The 17,342-nt window shown below is 52.0% G+C and overlaps 1 protein-coding gene across 1 annotated transcript; it reads right to left on the bottom strand.

The window, feature by feature from the left end:
- Positions 1–11,557: 11,557 nt before the first annotated feature.
- On the bottom strand, positions 11,558–16,474 carry Efna4 (ephrin A4). Its single transcript, XM_027393235.2, has 4 exons — positions 16,270–16,474; positions 13,368–13,663; positions 12,966–13,034; positions 11,558–12,562 (listed from the first exon to the last, which is right to left on the bottom strand). Exons 1-4 carry the CDS (start codon positions 16,380–16,382, stop codon positions 12,426–12,428), a joined length of 615 nt encoding a protein of 204 aa, XP_027249036.1. The 5' UTR covers positions 16,383–16,474; the 3' UTR covers positions 11,558–12,425.
- Positions 16,475–17,342: the final 868 nt, after the last annotated feature.

Raw genomic sequence — 17,342 nt, 5'->3', positions numbered from 1 at the left:
CTGGCGCGCTCACGCCGGGCTCCGCCCCACTTGAGCCCAGAGCGCGCCGCGCGTGGGCGACGGGAACTGTGTTGCCCCTCTAGGAACAAGGCACCTCTCCTCTCTCCTAGGTGATTTGCTGCTACGGCTTGGTCTTTTGCTCCCCCAGGCTGGAGTTCCCAGAAAGACTTGGGATCCAAGACCGGGATATGCATCCTGTGTAGATCCACACCTTTCTCCATGGAGTGTAGGAGTGCTGAGGAGCGAAGGTCAGCCTCTGAATAAGCAGGACTAGACCCCTATCTGGACGAGGTTGGACCTCTACTTCTTCCACAACCTTCCCATGTGCACGAGGAGTTAAATGGACGCATGATGGGGAAGCCCTCAGGTGGCACCCGGGAGCTAACAGCTGGCTGCCTGAAGGCCCTCATGCTGAGCATGAGGGCTTGTTTTTCCTGGAGCCAAAGCAGAGAAGTTCAGCCCAAAGAATGTTATCTTCTGGGAGCTGGGCACAGCAACTCGCTCTTTAATCCTGGCTCTCTGGAGGCAGAGAGAGTCTCTGTGAGTTCGAGGCCAGCTAGCTGCATACGTGTGTATAGGACTACACAGTGAGACCTGTGTAGTCCTAAAAACAAACAAAATGACCTGCTTTGGTAATCCAGGGCAAAGGTGTTTGGTGGTAGTGGTGATGGAACAAGGTAGAAGCCAGTTGGAGCCAAGTGGGAATAGAGTGGTCTTCTTGGCAGCCCACAAAGGGCCCTCACTGCCTCCAATTCCCTCAGCGATGTCCTCGGGCATGCTCGCTCCTGCTCCCATAAATGCTTTCTCTAAGGACAGAGGGCACCTTGTGTTCCAGCATTCACCACAGCCATAGTCCAAGCACAGACATGGCATACACACAGCGAGGGGGCAAAGAAAGGTGTGTATGCTCAGAAGCAGGGAGCATAGAAACACGGACACCCAGACTGACATACACACACAAGGTGCTACCATAACAAGAGCAGAGACTGGTAGAAACATAGGCCTATAGACACACACACAGAGACTTCAAAGTACACGCACACACACACACACACACACACACACCACACTACACACTTCTCCCTAGCAAACTGGCCTACCCCTCTCACAAAGGGTCCAGAATCCAGACCTAGTAGGCATTCAGCCCTTATCTCTTCTCTTTCCTAGAAGCCTATACTGAAAAGCAAAGCAGAACCAGGCCTGACTGGGTTCTCAGGACCCATAGCAGCTGTGCCCAGGGAGGCAGGCATGATGCTATTTTGTTGTGCTTCTGTTTACCTTTGGCAGGACAAGACCTTGACCACAAGCCTGCCTTGGGTGTTAAGTTTGGAGGAGGAGCATTGCATGCACAGTAGGCTCTATGACTCCCTGCTGCTAGGCAAGAGTGGGTGCTCTCCTCTCTGGGCACCTCTCCACTCCCGGGAGATATCTTCACTCTTCTTGGGAGCCAGAAAATAAATGAGGCCCTTGGGATGGGAGTGAGGGACTCTGCAAACAGCTCTCTTCATTCCCAAAGAGGTTTACTTCACCCCAATAATGCTAACCTGCATACCCCAGAGACCACAAGTTCTAGCCCCTCCATGCCATGCCTCTGATCCACAGTGGTAAGCTTCTCTCTGTAGGGAGAGTAGCCAGGGAGCCTTTCATGGGCACAGGAAGTGCAGGCTGGCTGGATTGGTCCAGGACTTTGAATTCCAGTTTTGAAAACTTAGATTCCTGGTTCTAGAATCTATAATCCAAGCTGGGAATGTATTTATTGCTAGAGGATTTGTATCCAATCCTAGGTTCAATCCCTATTATGGTAAAAAATAAATGAATAATAAAACCTGGCCTTTATTTAAAGATTTGGGTGATTTGAGCCCCATACTCTAGAGCCCAGATGTTTCTCTTTAGAATGTACCACTCCAGCTTCGCCCTCCAATAAATCATAAAGCTTCATAGTGGGAGAGGTGGCTCAGAGGTTGAGAGCATTTGTTAGTCTTCCAGAGGATCCATGTTTGGTTCCCAGCACCCACATCAGATGGCTCACAAATGCCTGTAACTCCAGTCTCAGTGGATCTGATACCCTCTTCTGGAATCCCACACCCACATAATTAAAAATAAATAGAAGAAAAAAAAAGAGCCTTTTCCTCTGAACTGGGGGCCTTCTCTGTTTAAGCCTGAGTTTAAGATCATCCTTCTCTCACTGGCCAAAATCTGACTTTCAAGTTCAGACACTGTGTGGGGTCTGTGTCCATGGGATCTGGTTCTCTGGTACCTAGGCTTTTGTCCGTGTAGCTGCTGGCTGATTTGGGCTTTTGTGTGGATCACAAAAAGTACCCCTTGGCAAGTGGTGCCTTTGTGCAAAAGCAAAGGTGCAACTTCCTTTGGTAGGAAATGGACTATTTGTCTCTCCATTTTATTAGGGAGAATGAGCTAATGTCAGCCTCGTCTTTTGCCCTTTGTTGTAATTTTTGTAGCAAGTATAAACTTTATAACTGTATGTGGCAGTTCTATCTACAGAATGTGCTGTATATGCACCTCCAGCTACAGTGCTATTCAAAAGCCTCACGGGAACTGAGAGTCTATCTATCTATCTATCTATCTATCTATCTATCTATCTATCTATTTATTTTTGCTCATTTTTTGTTATTTATTTGAAACAGGGTCTCTTTGTATCCCTGGCTGAACTCAGTAGGTAGATCAGGCTAGCCTCAAACAACTGCCTCTTACTCCAGCGCTGTGATTAAAGGCATGTGCCACTAAGCCTGGCTGGGACTGGGATTCTTGAAGGACTAGGTCTCTGTATATGAGATCTGAGCTGCAGTTATGCCTAGGACCTGTGGCATCGGGATCAGAAGTCCCCTATCTATCAGTGGGGAGTAGGCTTTTGTTTATATCTGTGACTTCAATCATTTCATTATTGACTGACCCAGAGTAGGGATGGGTTATCTGGCACTGCAGTCCAGCATGCGCGTGCACGCCACATCTACAGCACCGCTGGATACAGCACTGCAGTCCAGCATGCGCATGCACGCCGCATCTACAGCACCGCTGGATACAGCACTGTCATCCAGCATGCGCGTGCACGCCGCATCTACAGCACCACTGGATACAGCACTGCAGTCCAGCATGCGCGTGCACGCCGCACCTACAGCACTGCTGGATACAGCACTGCAGTCCAGCATGTGTGTGCACGCCACACCTACAGCACTGCTGAATACAGCACTGCAGTCCGGCATGTGTGTGCACGCCGCACCTACAGCACCGCCGGATGCAGCACTGCAGTCTGGCATGTGTGTGCACGCCGCACCTACAGCACCGCCGGATGCAGCACTGCAGTCTGGCATGTGTGTGCACGCCACACCTAGAGCACTGCTGGATACAGCACTGCAGTCCGGCATGCGTGTGCACGCCGCACCTACAGCACTGCTGGATACAGCACTGCAGTCCGGCATGCGTGTGCACGCCGCATCTACAGCACCGCTGGATACAGCACTGCAGTCCAGCATGCGCATGCACGCCGCATCTACAGCACCGCTGGATACAGCACTGTCATCCAGCATGCGTGTGCACGCCACACCTACAGCACTGCTGAATACAGCACTGCAGTCCGGCATGTGTGTGCACGCCGCACCTACAGCACCGCCGGATGCAGCACTGCAGTCTGGCATGTGTGTGCACGCCGCACCTACAGCACCGCCGGATGCAGCACTGCAGTCTGGCATGTGTGTGCACGCCACACCTACAGCACTGCTGGATACAGCACTGCAGTCCAGCATGCGTGTGCACGCCGCACCTACAGCACTGCTGGATACAGCACTGCAGTCCGGCATGCGTGTGCACGCCGCATCTACAGCAACGCTGGATACAGCACTGCAGTCCGGCATGGATGTGCACACCACACCTACAGCACCGCCGGATGCAGCACTGCAGTCCGGCATGTGTGTGCACGCCGCATCTATAGTACTGCTGGATACAGCACTGCAGTCCAGCATACGTGTGCACGCCGCATCTACAGGATACAGCATTGAAGTCCGGCATGTGTGTGCATGCCGCACCTACAGCACTGCTGGATGCAGCACTGCAGTCCGGCATGTGTGTGCACGCCGCACCTACAGCACCGCCGGATACAGCACTGCAGTCCAGCATGTGTGTGCACGCCACACCTACAGCACTGCTGGATACAGCACTGCAGTCTGGCATGTGTGTGCACGCCGCACCTACAGCACCGCCGGATGCAGCACTGCAGTCTGGCATGTGTGTGCACGCCACACCTACAGCACTGCTGGATACAGCACTGCAGTCTGGCATGTGTGTGCACGCCGCACCTACAGCACCGCCGGATGCAGCACTGCAGTCTGGCATGTGTGTGCACGCCACACCTACAGCACTGCTGGATACAGCACTGCAGTCCAGCATGCGTGTGCACGCCGCACCTACACCACTGCTGGATACAGCACTGCAGTCTGGCATGCGTGTGCACGCCGCATCTACAGCAACGCTGGATACAGCACTGCAGTCTGGCATGGATGTGTGCACGCCGCATCTATAGTACTGCTGGATACAGCACTGCAGTCCAGCATACGTGTGCATGCCGCATCTACAGGATACAGCATTGAAGTCCGGCATGTGTGTGCATGCCGCACCTAGAGCACTGCTGGATGCAGCACTGCAGTCTGGCATGTGTGTGCACGCCGCACCTACACCACTGCTGGATACAGCACTGCAGTCCAGCATGCGCGTGCACGCCGCACCTACAGCACCGCTGGATACAGCATGGAGTAATAGCAGAGAGATTCTTAAAGTAATACTTACCCTGCTACAGAGGCTGTATCCTCAGTCTTCCTCTGTTTCATTCTTTTAAAATGTGCTCGCGGCTGAAGAGATGGCTCAGAAGTTCAGAACATTTTTTACCCTCGCAAAGGGCCTGGGTTCAATTCTCAGCACCCACATGGTAGCTTATAACCACCTCTGATTGCAGTTCCATGGGATCCTACCCTTCTTCTGGTCTCTTCAGGGACCAGGTATACACATGGTGCATAGACACACATGTAGGTAAAACACCTACCTACATGAAATTATGAAATAAGGGTTTTGTTTGTTTGAGATGGGTCTTACTATGTAGCCCTGGCTGTCCTAGAACTCCTATGAAGACAAGGCCTTGAACTCACAGAGATCCAACAACTTCTGCCTCCTGAGTGCTGGAATTGAAGGCATATAACAAAAGTTCAAGGTCATCCTCAGCTACAAAAATGCATTTGAGGCTAACAGGCTAAACGAGACCATGTCTCAATAATAATGATTAAGCTGCCTGAGACTAAGAAAATCAGTTCCTTGGTTTCCTCTTCCACAGCTGGCCATCACACAGACTTAAGTGTGAAACGCAGAAACATCAGACCTGACTCTAATCTGTTGTCGGTGAAGCTGGAGTTTTCTCCACGGGCCTGGTCCTCTTTCTGGGCCTCAGGCTCCTCTCACATGGAGGCTTTGCCTTCTAGTCCCCCTGGCCTTGGGGCTGGCTGCCATGATCTCCCTAGGAGCGCTGAACCCAGACTCCCAGAAAATTCTGACAAGCTGCTCCATTCTCTCCATCCCTGGGGTCAAAGGAATCAGGAAGCTGAGCAGGTCTGGGGCACAGGGAGCACTCAGGCTGTGTAGCCCAAGGCAGCTCCCAGGACATAGGGTAGCAACCACAGAGCTGAGTTCGTTTCAATAAATCATGGAGGCTAGGGCCTGGGGGAGGGGAAGGCTGGGAGGGGAGGGGGCTGGATAAATAATTCATTAAACAAATAAACAAGGAGCCTGTGAGAGGGAAGCTTGGGCTTGGTGTGAGCAGCCGCCGCCGCCGCCAGCTCCTGACATGAAATATTCACAGGCTCTGCACCTTTCACAGGGTCATGAGTGTTGTGCTGTGCATGTACTGTAGACACCTGGGTACTGTGGGGTGGGGCCAGGTGTGTGCCTTCATCTTCTGAGTGTGTGTGTGTGTGTGTGTGTGTGTGTGCATGCAAGTGGTCCTGTGGTATGCTGGACTACCTGAGGTGACATGAAGTCACCCATATGACTGACACATGGGATAAAAAAGTATGAATGACAGCAGGAAACATAGTACCCTCAACTTTGTCTAGGATACAGAAAATTAGTATGCAAGGCTTGGTTGGTGGGGTCAAAGTATAACAACCTCAATCCTACAACATGCCCTGATCCCTCTACTGGGCCTAGAAGGGGCCTGGTGACATCTCTGGGGTGTTACATTAGAATTGTATGTACCTCTGGTGGAGGGGGGAGCTGTAGTAGGTGACATCTCTGGGGTGTTACATTAGAATTGTATGTACCTGGTTGGGGGTGGGGCGGACTGTAGTAGGTGACATCTCTGGGGTGTTACATTATTGTATGTACCTCTGCTGGTCCTTGAAGGAGGAAGCATGTACAGTCTCAGCTCGAACCTACTATTCAATGGCATGCCTGTCACTTAGCTTCTCCTGGACTGCTTTTCTCATCTCTCCGGTGGGGCTAATAATACCCTCCCTACTTGAGAAGTTGCTTGTTGCAAAGATCAAGATCCACACTCTCTGGGAAGCACTTAGCACAGTGCTTAGGGCCCAAGAGATGCTTGATTAATGGAGGCTTCATCAGAGTCCTTATTAAGAGCTTACCTCCTTGCTCTGCCCACCTAGACCAGCCCAGAATCCCTTTCCACTTGCTTACCCTAATTTTAGAGCTTGCCTGACAACCATCACAGAGATAAAGATAACCTAGGGCTTGGAAAGTAGGAAAAGATTAAATAGGTTGAATGGAGAGACACATTTTTAAAAGAAGTCTAGCCGGGCATGGTGGCGCACACCTTTAATCCTGGCATTCAGGAGGAGGCAGAGGCAGGTAGATCTCTGTGAGTTCAAGGGTGGTCAGGGCTACAGAGTGGCTAAATAAATAAATAAATAAGTAAATAAGAAAGCTCCTGTCTTCAGACTGTGGGAGGAAGAGCTCTTTACCATCTCAGATCCCCCACGGCCACTTCTTAATCTCAAATGCTTCCTAGATCTGATGCTCACTAAAGTTTTGCTTCCTAGAAAGTGCCTGTGAGGAGACAGAAAGACCTGGTATAGAGAGGTCTTTGAGTTGGGTATCACTACCTAGACCACATCTCCACTGTTGGAGCCCAGGCCCCCACCCTCTGGCCAACCATCAAGGGCATCCCTGGCAATGAAGTCTATGCCTGGGCAAAGACCAGAGTGGGTGGAGAGAACCCAGGCCGTAGAGAGCCTTGTTGAGTCAGGGTGGAGTATCTGGCAACTTCTCAGCAAGCCCTAGCATTCCCCAGCCCTCGCCTGTCCCCTGGAAAGGATCAGCTCCCCAGGGAGAGAGCCAGCAGACAGGTCTGAGCTAGCCTACTCTTTTACACAGAGGAACTGGTGGGGGAGGGGACTTGGTGGGGAGTGGTGGATGTAACACCCATGTCACTTGGGAAGAGGCAGAGTGGTCCACCATGCCCAGTAGTACCCTATAGCCTGGAGCCCAGCCCCTTGTCTCCCTTGGCCAGACTGCTGCTGTTTTAGGAGCTAGGCTCCCTGATGGGAAGATAATGTCTGCCCACCTTTTCCCATGGAGCCAACATCAGTTCTCCATTTCTCTCCCCTGGGCTGTGCAGGTTCAGGCCAATCTGCACAAGAGCTTCGCAGCATTGATCTGTAATAAAACCACAATATGAGTTCAGAAGAAGAGCTCAAGATACTCAGAGATCCTCTCTCTCTCTCTCTCTCTCTCTCTCTCTCTCTCTCTCTCTCTCACACACACACACACACACACACTCATACATTCATGTAGACAAAAACATGCTGTAAAGGTATATACCAACAGTCCTTAAAATACATTTCAACATGGACCTTTACTTGTGGTCAAAACACATGAATATCATTAATTCTGCCTGTCTCCCTGCCATAAATTTTGTTCTTCTCAATCAAAGCCTTCTCAGAGCCCATTCTCCCCTGTGTTCCCAATCACTTGTATGTAGCTCTATATTAATGCTTACACTTGGCATCATGCTTATTTAATGGCTGGTCTGTTTCTGAAGATTTCTTTTTTTCTTTCTTCCTATTTTTTTTTTTTTTTTGAGACAGGTTTTCTCTGTAGACCCTGCTGTTCTGGAACTCACTCTGTAGATCAGGCTGGCCTGGAACTCAGCCTGCCATGTCTCTGAAGAGAAAGGTTCTTGTCTCATGCCAGTGTGTGTACTCAGCACCCAAATACAGTCTGGTATTTAGTTAGTAGAGGTGTTTAATAGATAATTGTAAATCCATGAGAGAAAAAAATGCATTTGGACAGTGCCACCATTCTTAGAATCCCTTGAGAGATACCCTGTATGTGGCCCCTCCTTTCTTGTGTTTGGGTACCTTGATCTCGCTGCCTCTGTTTCCTCAGAGGCTGTCTTTTTCCTCCCTTTTATCAGTGTGAGACCATGAATTTCAGTTCCACATGCCTGATAGCTAGGCAAGGTAAGGGTTAAATGACACCTCATTAGTGTTTAATTGAGGGAAGGAAGCTGCCTTGGCACCAGACAGGTGGGCAAGCCTGCTCCTTGCTGGAACCAGGCATCCCTAGCCCCAGCATCTCACCAGGCATGTGGGTGATTTGGCCCTAGAGACCTTCAACCCAGCCGGGGCACCTCCCCCCTCTACTTGCTTTGCCAATTTAGTCTCCAGGCAGTACCGACCAGCACTCCCCATCTGTCACCAACATCTAGAGGAGAGGCACACTCCTTATTCTTTCTCCTTTAGTAGTCTTTGCCACTTCCCACCCCCAGGAGACTTTGGAGAGTGGGAGGAGGGTGGGGAGCATGGAATTGGACAGTGGAGGAATACAGAGCCACCAAGGGATAGATTGCAGATACAGACAAGTGACAGAGATAGGGAGGTGGAGATGTCTGCCCAATTTGACCTTAAATGAACAGAATGCAAATGAGATGCAGACGATATGCAGATGAACACAAGGATCTCAGAATTGACATTCCCCATGGCAGTAGCTCTGCACCCAGGGCACCATGACTGTGGCAAATAACCCCTGCCTAAACTTTCTGGGTTAAGTGACACTGACCTTTGCTTTGAGTGAAAAAAAGAATTTTGAGTAGGACAAGAGCTTGGTTGGGTGAAGGCTACAGAACCTGGGACATTGAACTCCACTCCAGCTTCTCCATTCCATTTCCCAACACTTTATTAAAGCAGCTACAGGAGATGGATCACAACAGCTGGAGCAATGACCACTCTCAAGGTTATGCTTGGACGCACCGTCGGTTGCTATGGGGACCTTCGTTTCCAGGCCTGAACCAATGCAGACTGCCACTGATGACCTCATGCCCCAGGTTCAGGGATTCTATTGGCTGCTCGAAAGCCAGAGTGCTCACTTTTGAACTGCGTCACTGCGGGGATCCCCCGACGACCCTAGCTAGTGTGGCTAACTAAAAGAATGGCAGCCCAGCTCACAGAGCGCTGGATGAATGAATGGAGGAAGAAAATATGGAAAAACAAGAAGAAAAAGAAGGAGCAGAGAGAGAAGAGAGAGAGAGTCACAGAAAAAGGCAACTTCGGGATTTGAAGGGCAATTTGCAACGTAGTAAGTGTGGAGCAGGGTCCAGGCAAAGGTTCTCTCAAGCCTGGGAGACAGAGGAGATTAAGTTTTCCCATCTGTACCGCTGGGACGAGGGTTGGTTTAGTAAACTGAGGGCCCCAACCTCAGATGTCTAGCGCCGCTGAATTTAGGGGAGACCGGTGACACCCCAAACTTGCAGGCCTGTTTAACCTCTTGGAACTATGCCCCTGAACACGCCGCGAAGACTTCTCGTGGGTAGGGCCAGGCGCGGGAGGGCCGCCCAAAGACTCCAGCCTGTATTGGTCCTAAGAGCCGACTCCATCAGAGCTTTCCACCAGTGAGGACTCGGCAACTGCCATGCGTGCAGGGCCCACGCTGAGAGGAAGGGAACAGAAAAGAGGGGGGTGGTGGCGGTGGCTTGGCCTGAAGGCCTACAGCCTGAGGGCGCTAGTTTGCAATCCTCTAAAGTCGGTATCCTGTGCCCACCCCAGCATCCGCCCTTGCACCTGCAAAGGCCTGGGCTGTTAGAAAATGCACGAGTCTGTGACAAGCGCAGTCTGAGACTGAGACCATGTGTCTGAACTCGAGAAAAGCCGACTAGGTCCCGGTCCCTTTTGCACATTGGCTGCCAGTCAGAGCTCCTGCTGGGTCCGCGAAGAGGTATATGAAAACTGGGGGGGGGGGGGAAGCTGGGAAAGAACCCCATATTTCTGTATCCAAGGCAGGGGCCGCTAAACAGTTGCCCTGGACTTGCCCTGCTTATGGTTTCTCTGACGAGGGACCGAGGTAACAGTATCTTTGGTTTCCATGGCAACACATAGACGCCCTGCAGGAAGATGGCAGCTATGGAACTCCAACGCTGGACCAAAAGACAGCCCACAGCTCCTCCCACAGTTCTCAGTCCGCCTTCTCTTTCACACATAAACGTCTTTTTAACTGCTAAAGATCAACGTTTAGGGTCAGGACCTTAACCCATACACCGGTAACGCGGCATTTTCTGAAACCGGCCTCGAATGAAGAGATTAATAACTCAAAATCTGCTCTGCCTTCCCCCCACTCTCCTAAACTCTGGGCCTTCAGCAGGGCCACAGAATTACCAAGAACTGTGAGGGCCAAAGTCGTGTAATAGCCAGATTCCATTCCCTCAGAGAGAGGAACCGGTCTGACATAGGTGTGCAAGCAGACAGGGAAGGCTTCGCCATCCCCAGCATCTTGGTGCCTGCTCCTCCGCCCCATAATGTTCACACGCTGCCTTTTGCTGCCGCAGCCGGGTCGGGCTAATCAGCACAACATCCACCTATCGATCGCTGGCTCCATGCCAGGCAGGCGGGCACCTAGCCAGAGGAGCCTGCGGGGCACCAGGGATGGCAGAGCGCAGGTACAGGGGAAGGGGTGTTCCCTCCCTTGCTTCTACCTAGGGCACAGTTCAAAAAGAGGGACCTTTCGGGGTTGGGGGTGTCTATCTTATCTGAGAGAGGAAACGGCATATCGGGACTAAGGGCTGAAGGAGCCCTCTCTCCTGGGGCCCCACCTCCTTCTCCATATAAAAGCTCAGAACAAAGAGGCCGCTGGGGAAGAAGGCTTTGATCTGACCCCACCTTCCCAGTTCTAGGCCAGGCACCGCCCAGTGTGCCCTTGGGGAGGGGGAGGGCCTCAAGCCTTCCTTCGACGCCGGCATTCTGAAACCCAGGTGCCTGTCTGTTTCCCCTGGGTTTTACCCCAGCACCCGGAGTAGGCACTGCCAGAGTGGGTTGTCAGCAGCATCTGCCACCTAGCACAGGAAGATGGCTGGGGAGGTGCGAGAGGGTGCCAAGCTCCACAGCTGCTGCTGGCACCTATCCCAAACTGCCCAGAAGGGTGCCCACTGATGTCTGGCATGGATGGCCTGGGCACAGCTGGCATGGAGGTCAGGCCAAGTCAAGCTAAGAGCTGAGGCCCCAGGGAGTTCAGGTGTCATGGAAGAAGCCAGAAGGGAGGGTAACACAAAGATGGGTGATTTTTAACATAAGTTTATTATTCATGTGTGTGCGAGTGTGTCTTTTCATGTGTCATGTTCATTGACACGCCATGTGGCATGTTTAAAGGACAACTTCCAGGAATCTGTTCTCTCTTTCCACCGTGTGGGTTCCAAGGACTGAACTCTGGTGGTCAAGGCTTTAGCTTGCTGAGCCTTCTCACTGGCCTCTGTTTTTTTTTTTGTTTGTTTGTTTGTTTGTTTGTTTGTTTTTTTGAGACAGGGTCTCCCTTACCCAAGCCGACTTCCTGCTCACCACCTTCACCCCCACCCCCCAGTGCTGGGATTACAAGTGTGAGCTACCATGCCCCATGAGAATGGGTGATTTATTGAAGGTTTGGTCCAAACACTTACAAAAATACAAACCAGCATGAAATTCAACCTCATGGCAAGTCCGTCTTCATAGAAGACAAGTGAATGGCCCCCTGGGAGGGCAACAATTGCCCCTGGGAAGAGTCCTAGAGGGCACAGATGACATGGCTTCCCCTTTGCTCTTGGCCAGGAGCCCACTTGTTCCCATGTCTTTGGCTTTGGCCCCCAGTGGCTCAAGGATTTGATCCCATCAAATCCCGGTCTTCTAGGGGGAGGAGACAAGACCATCAAAGCAGCTACGTTCCAGGGTGCCCTGGACTGTCTGCTGTTCCCTCACAGTTCCTCTTCAGCCTGTGGTGAGGGGGCAGTCACCTACAAGGGTCACCTCAGATCCTCTGACTTTCCACATCAAAGCTTCATCGTGTCTGCCTGGTGTGGCATCATGGGTATGGTGGCAGGAACCCCTTCAATAGAGGAGCTTAGCTGGTTAGAGGATGGCTCTGGTTTCTTAGGGTGACGAGAAGGTGTACTTGGCTCACAGAACTCGAAGGAGACGGAGTATTGGGAGCAGCAGCAGCAGCAAGAGACACAGGGGGCTGGGAGCATGCTCTCCCCGCCACCCAGATGTGCCACTTTCTTCAGGGCTCCCAACAGGATGGGCGGACTCGGACCCTGTGAAGGAGAAGGAATGGTACTGCTGGGTCTGTCCGCTTCCTCGGCAGCCTCCTCCCTGCCCTTCTCATTCTGTTTTCATTCTCTAGGGTCTTCCAGAGCAGCCACTGCCTTCCCACGATCACCCTCATCCTTCCCAAACCCAAGTCCAAGTCTTACCCATCAATAGTCTTCAAGTCCATCTTAAAGCTTTGAAGGACCTTGCCCCTTGGGAACCCCATTTCTTTGTGCCCAGCTTTAAAAAGGGTGTGGTGGAAGCTCCCATGGGGATGAGGAGAAGAGGCTGTGCTTGACACCTAGCCTGGACGCCTTAGGGCTGATGTTCCTGTTTTTCCCCACTCCTTCTCTTCTCTCAAGGGCCCCGGACTGGCTAGAAGGGCTTGTGAGACCCTGGCCCACTTACTGCTCTCCTTGCAGCAGACAGACACCTGGAGTCTCAAGCACCGGCCAGAACTCTCTGGGGTTGGCACCGCTGATGGGAAATTGGGAGGAAGAAGTTAGCACAGAAAGCCATCCTTTGGAGTCCGACTATGTCAGGCCTTCTTGGCTTACCTTCCTTTGGGGGGTCACACCAAGGACCAGCTCATCCATACCTCACACATCTCTCTAGTCCTCCTTGATGGCTTCTGCACTCTCTTCTCCGTGCAGGTTCAACCCAACCAAACCCCTGAGCCTTAGGAACCACAGCTCCCTTTTCCCATGGCCTTTCTTTCCTCCTTACTTTGACACAGAGTAAAGGCAAAGCCTGTTCTCCACCCGTCCCCCACTTCCCCCGGGAGGCATGCAGTATGTCCTGCTCACTCACAGATGTAGTAGTAAGTCTCTCCCGGCAAGAACTCGAAGCCCAGGGAGAAGGGTGTGAATCGCTGAATCTTTTCTGAGAATCGAACAGGGCCAAAAGGGGCGAAAGGCAGCGAGCACTTCCATCGCTGGAAGGCATTTGCCCCCTCTGCCTTGCAGGCCTCATAGCCTGACCAGTCCACCATGTATAAAGCAAAGGTTTCAGGTCCCTCCGGGGGCCCTGGGCTTTCATAATGTGGGCAGAAGATGTCTAGGTAATCGTTGAGGCCCAGCTCCACCACAGCATCCCCTCGAAGCAGCCTGTGGGTACAAGGGAGTGTGAGCCCATGGGTTATAGCATTGCACAACTGGGAGAGGTATGGGGTCTGAGCCAGCCTCACTCACACCCACTAGAGATGGAATAGCTCAGGAATGCATGCGTTTCCAAGAATGACCCACCCCTTTTCAATTTTGTTTTTCTCCCTTTTTTTTGGTAGCTGGGACAGAATCTAAGGCCCACATGCTAAGTGCTCTACTACTGAGCTATGACTAGACTTTTAACTTTTCCTTTTGGAATAGGGTCTTGCTATTCCAGCCTAAGTTGCCCAGGCTGGCCTTGAACTCACTCCTTCTAAGTAGCTGAGATTACAGGCCTGTGCCAATTCCTAGACTGAATACCTCCCTGAGAGACAATGTATAGGTAATAAATGTGACGATCAAGTCAGTTTTAGGGAGGAGGTTCAGGGGCTGTAGTGCCTAGCCCCTAAGGCTTCCCTATTGGTGAGGAGGCCGTCGTTCTCCCCTGTCTTTCAGACACAGACCCTGCAGCCCATTGCCCCACATGGGGCCTGGCCTACCATCTGTGCCTGGTAAATTTTGAGAGGATGAATGTTGCCAGGAGGCCAAGGCCAAGGCAGGGGGACACATATATGCCCACAGAACAGTTTGAAAGAGGAAGTTGGAGCTCTTAGGGTCTTCAGTACCACAATCAGGGGGAAAGAGGGAGGGTAAAAGAGAATGAGTGAGCCAGGTGGTGGTGGCACCACCTTTAATCCCAGCACTGGGGAGGCAGACAGAGGCAGGCAGATCTCTGTGAGTTCAAGGCCAGCTCGGTCTACAGAGTGAGTTCTAGGGCAGCCAAGGCTGTCACACAAAGAAACCCTATCTCAAAAGAGAGAGAGAGAGAGAGAGAGAGAGAGAGAGAGACACAAAGAAGAGAGACAGAGACAGTATAGGCTCTTTTTTCTTTTTAGGAGCTCCTGTGTGGCCTAAACTGGCCTTGAACTCATGATCCTCCTGCCTCATCTCAGTCTTTATTATTATTTTTAGTTATGTGTGTATATGGTTATATATGTGCATGTGAGCGGCACAGGTGGGGGAGGAAGCCAGAGGTGGTGGGGCCCTGGAGCTGGGGTTAGAGAGGTTGTGAGGCCCCATGTGCCATTTCATGACTGGGATTACAGGCACGTACCACCACACACAATCCCAACTTCCTTTTTGACCAGACAAGTAAATACCAGGTATAAAAGAGAACCCCACCACACACACACACACACACACACACACACACACACACACACACACACAAAATCGAGTTCCTCTTCCTCAACTCTCCGAAGCAGGCTGGGGGAGCCAGTACAGGAGAGAAGAGCTGGAACAGGCCATCCCACAGCACGAATCCTGCCTCCAACACCATGCACATGGTAAAGCATTTAAAAACGTCCTTCAGTTGTTATCTGAGAACCACCTGCTGTAGGAACTCTTGATTAGGATTCCCGAGTTTAGCTCAGACCACTAGAAGACAAGCTGAGGGAAGATAGCATCTTTGTATGTTTCATTGTACTGGGTGTGGAAAAGCACTCCTACAAAGCCAGAGCCCAGTAAATACTTGTGGACTTGGTGAATGAGCCAGAAACTCAAGAGCTGGGGGCTGAGGCACTGGTCTGGAACTGAGATAGAAGAAGCCAGAGTTCAGGCCAACAATAGTTCTTATCATTCAGCCCTGGTATTGGAATGACTATTGTAGGCCTGCCCTCCTGGGGGTCTTTGGCCTCCCACAGGGCTGCGTCTCTGCCTCTCATATTGGCAATGCCCAGCAGATCAGCACTAGTCTTGACACACAGTATGTGCTTATCAAACGTTAGTGAATAAATGAACAGAGCCACAGATTGTCTGAAGTAGAAAATCAGAAAGGAAAACAGATGGGAAGGCAGAAAGGCAGGGAGAAATGGAAGGCAGGATGCAAACAGAAAAAAAAAAAAAAAATCCGAGGTTCAAAGGCAGCCAGCTCAGCAGAGAGGAAAAAATACGCGTTTAAATCTGTACAGCTGTACTGCTTTTCACAAGCCTGACCTCAGTCCACTTGCTTCCCAGGGTGCTAGGTATTATTAGCCCATTTTGTAGATGACATAACTGAGGTTAGCAAGGTCAAATGACTGACCCACAGGTGAATCAGCTGGAGGGGCAGGGCTAGGATTGGACAGAAATAAAATCAAGATGGAAGCAGAGATATCACACGAAATCAGGGGCCGAGGGGACCTGAGAACCTGAGAGGAACTCAGGTTCTTTCACTAGGGTAAAGACCCCTCCAGGGTTCTCAGCGGTCCGCCCCAGCTTCTGCCCGCCGGAGGTTGGGGCTCCAGAAAAGGGGGGCGGGGCCGGAATACGGGCCCAGGCCCCCCAGCTCCCTGCTTCCAGACTCTATCCGATCACCCTCAGGACCAGGGTCCTCCGCCCGCCCCCCAACACGTTCGGGCGGGGGGACCCCGGGCACGCCTCGCCCCTCCCCCGCCGGCTCAAACAAAGGAGCCCCGGCGCGCGGCTGGGCAGGGCTCAGACAGCGCCTTGCAAAAGGCGAGTGGCGAGCGCGCGCACAGCTTAGAAGCGCGCGGGCCCAGCTTGGCGCTCGCATCGTCCGGCCGGGCTACCTGGGGTTAGTGGAGTTCCAGTAGACAGGGTGGCGGAGGCTGGAGCACCCCCGGAGGCGCGAGCCGAGCAGCGCGGCCCAGAGGACAGTCCGCAGCAGGGGCAGCAGCCGCATCGCCCCTGGGGTCCAGTCTGGTCTGGCCCGGCTGGTCCCGGCCCGCTTCTCTGTCCGGGCGAGAAAGGTACAAAAGTGGAGGGGGCGGGGGGGTTACGGAAAGGAGGTGGGGTGTGGAGACTCTTAAGACCACGCCCCTGGATAACTTTCCACCAATGAAAACTCGTCTCCGCCTCTCCACCCAGGGCCAACTCCTGTTAACCCTTTGCGCGTTCCAGTGCGCGCCAGGTTAACCAAAGCTTCCTTTGTATCTCACTGCGCTGAGAGTGGCAGAAGGACCTATTTCACTAAGGAGTTTTTTTTTTTTTTTTGAGGTCTTTGGTTTCTGTTTTATATGTGTGTGTATGTGTTCGTGCGAGTTGTCATGGGGCGGAGGTCTCACTTCTGTCCCTTTCCACCTTATTCTTTTGAGACAGGGTCTCTCACTGAGCCCGGAGCTCGCTGATTGGCTAGGCTTGCAGTCCTGTAAGCTTGGGGTGGGGGGGATCCTCCTGTTTCCTTGCCCCACCCTGCCCTCTCCCACACGCGGTTGGGTTACAGAAACAAACCACTACACCTGCGGGCTTTTTACTTGCGTGCTGGGGATCTTAACTCAGGTAAGCACTTTACCAAGGTTTTACCACTTTACCACTCTCTCCAAGCCCTTATTGTGCTTTGTTTGAAACAGGGTCTTAACCCTAAAGCCTGGCTAGCTTTATATTGTAACCCAAGATGGCCTCTAACTGGCAGTAATCCTCCTGCCCCAACCTCCCCAGTGCTGGGATTACATACAGCCATACACTCATGCTCCACCACCTGAGAGGGTTGGGTTTTGTTTTGTTCAGATCTTTTGTGTCTGCGTTAGTTCAAGGTAAAGCCTTATTGAACGCCTGGGAAGCCAAATCTGGACTGCATATGCAATTCCATCCACAATCTCAGCACTGGGAGAACCCTGAGTTCCAGCCAGCTTGATACACAAGA

Source organism: Cricetulus griseus, assembly GCF_003668045.3.
Source record: "Cricetulus griseus strain 17A/GY chromosome 1 unlocalized genomic scaffold, alternate assembly CriGri-PICRH-1.0 chr1_0, whole genome shotgun sequence".
Lineage (NCBI taxonomy): Eukaryota > Metazoa > Chordata > Mammalia > Rodentia > Cricetidae > Cricetulus > Cricetulus griseus.
Note: the sequence above shows the minus strand (reverse complement) of the source record. Positions and strands in the feature narration are given on the sequence as shown.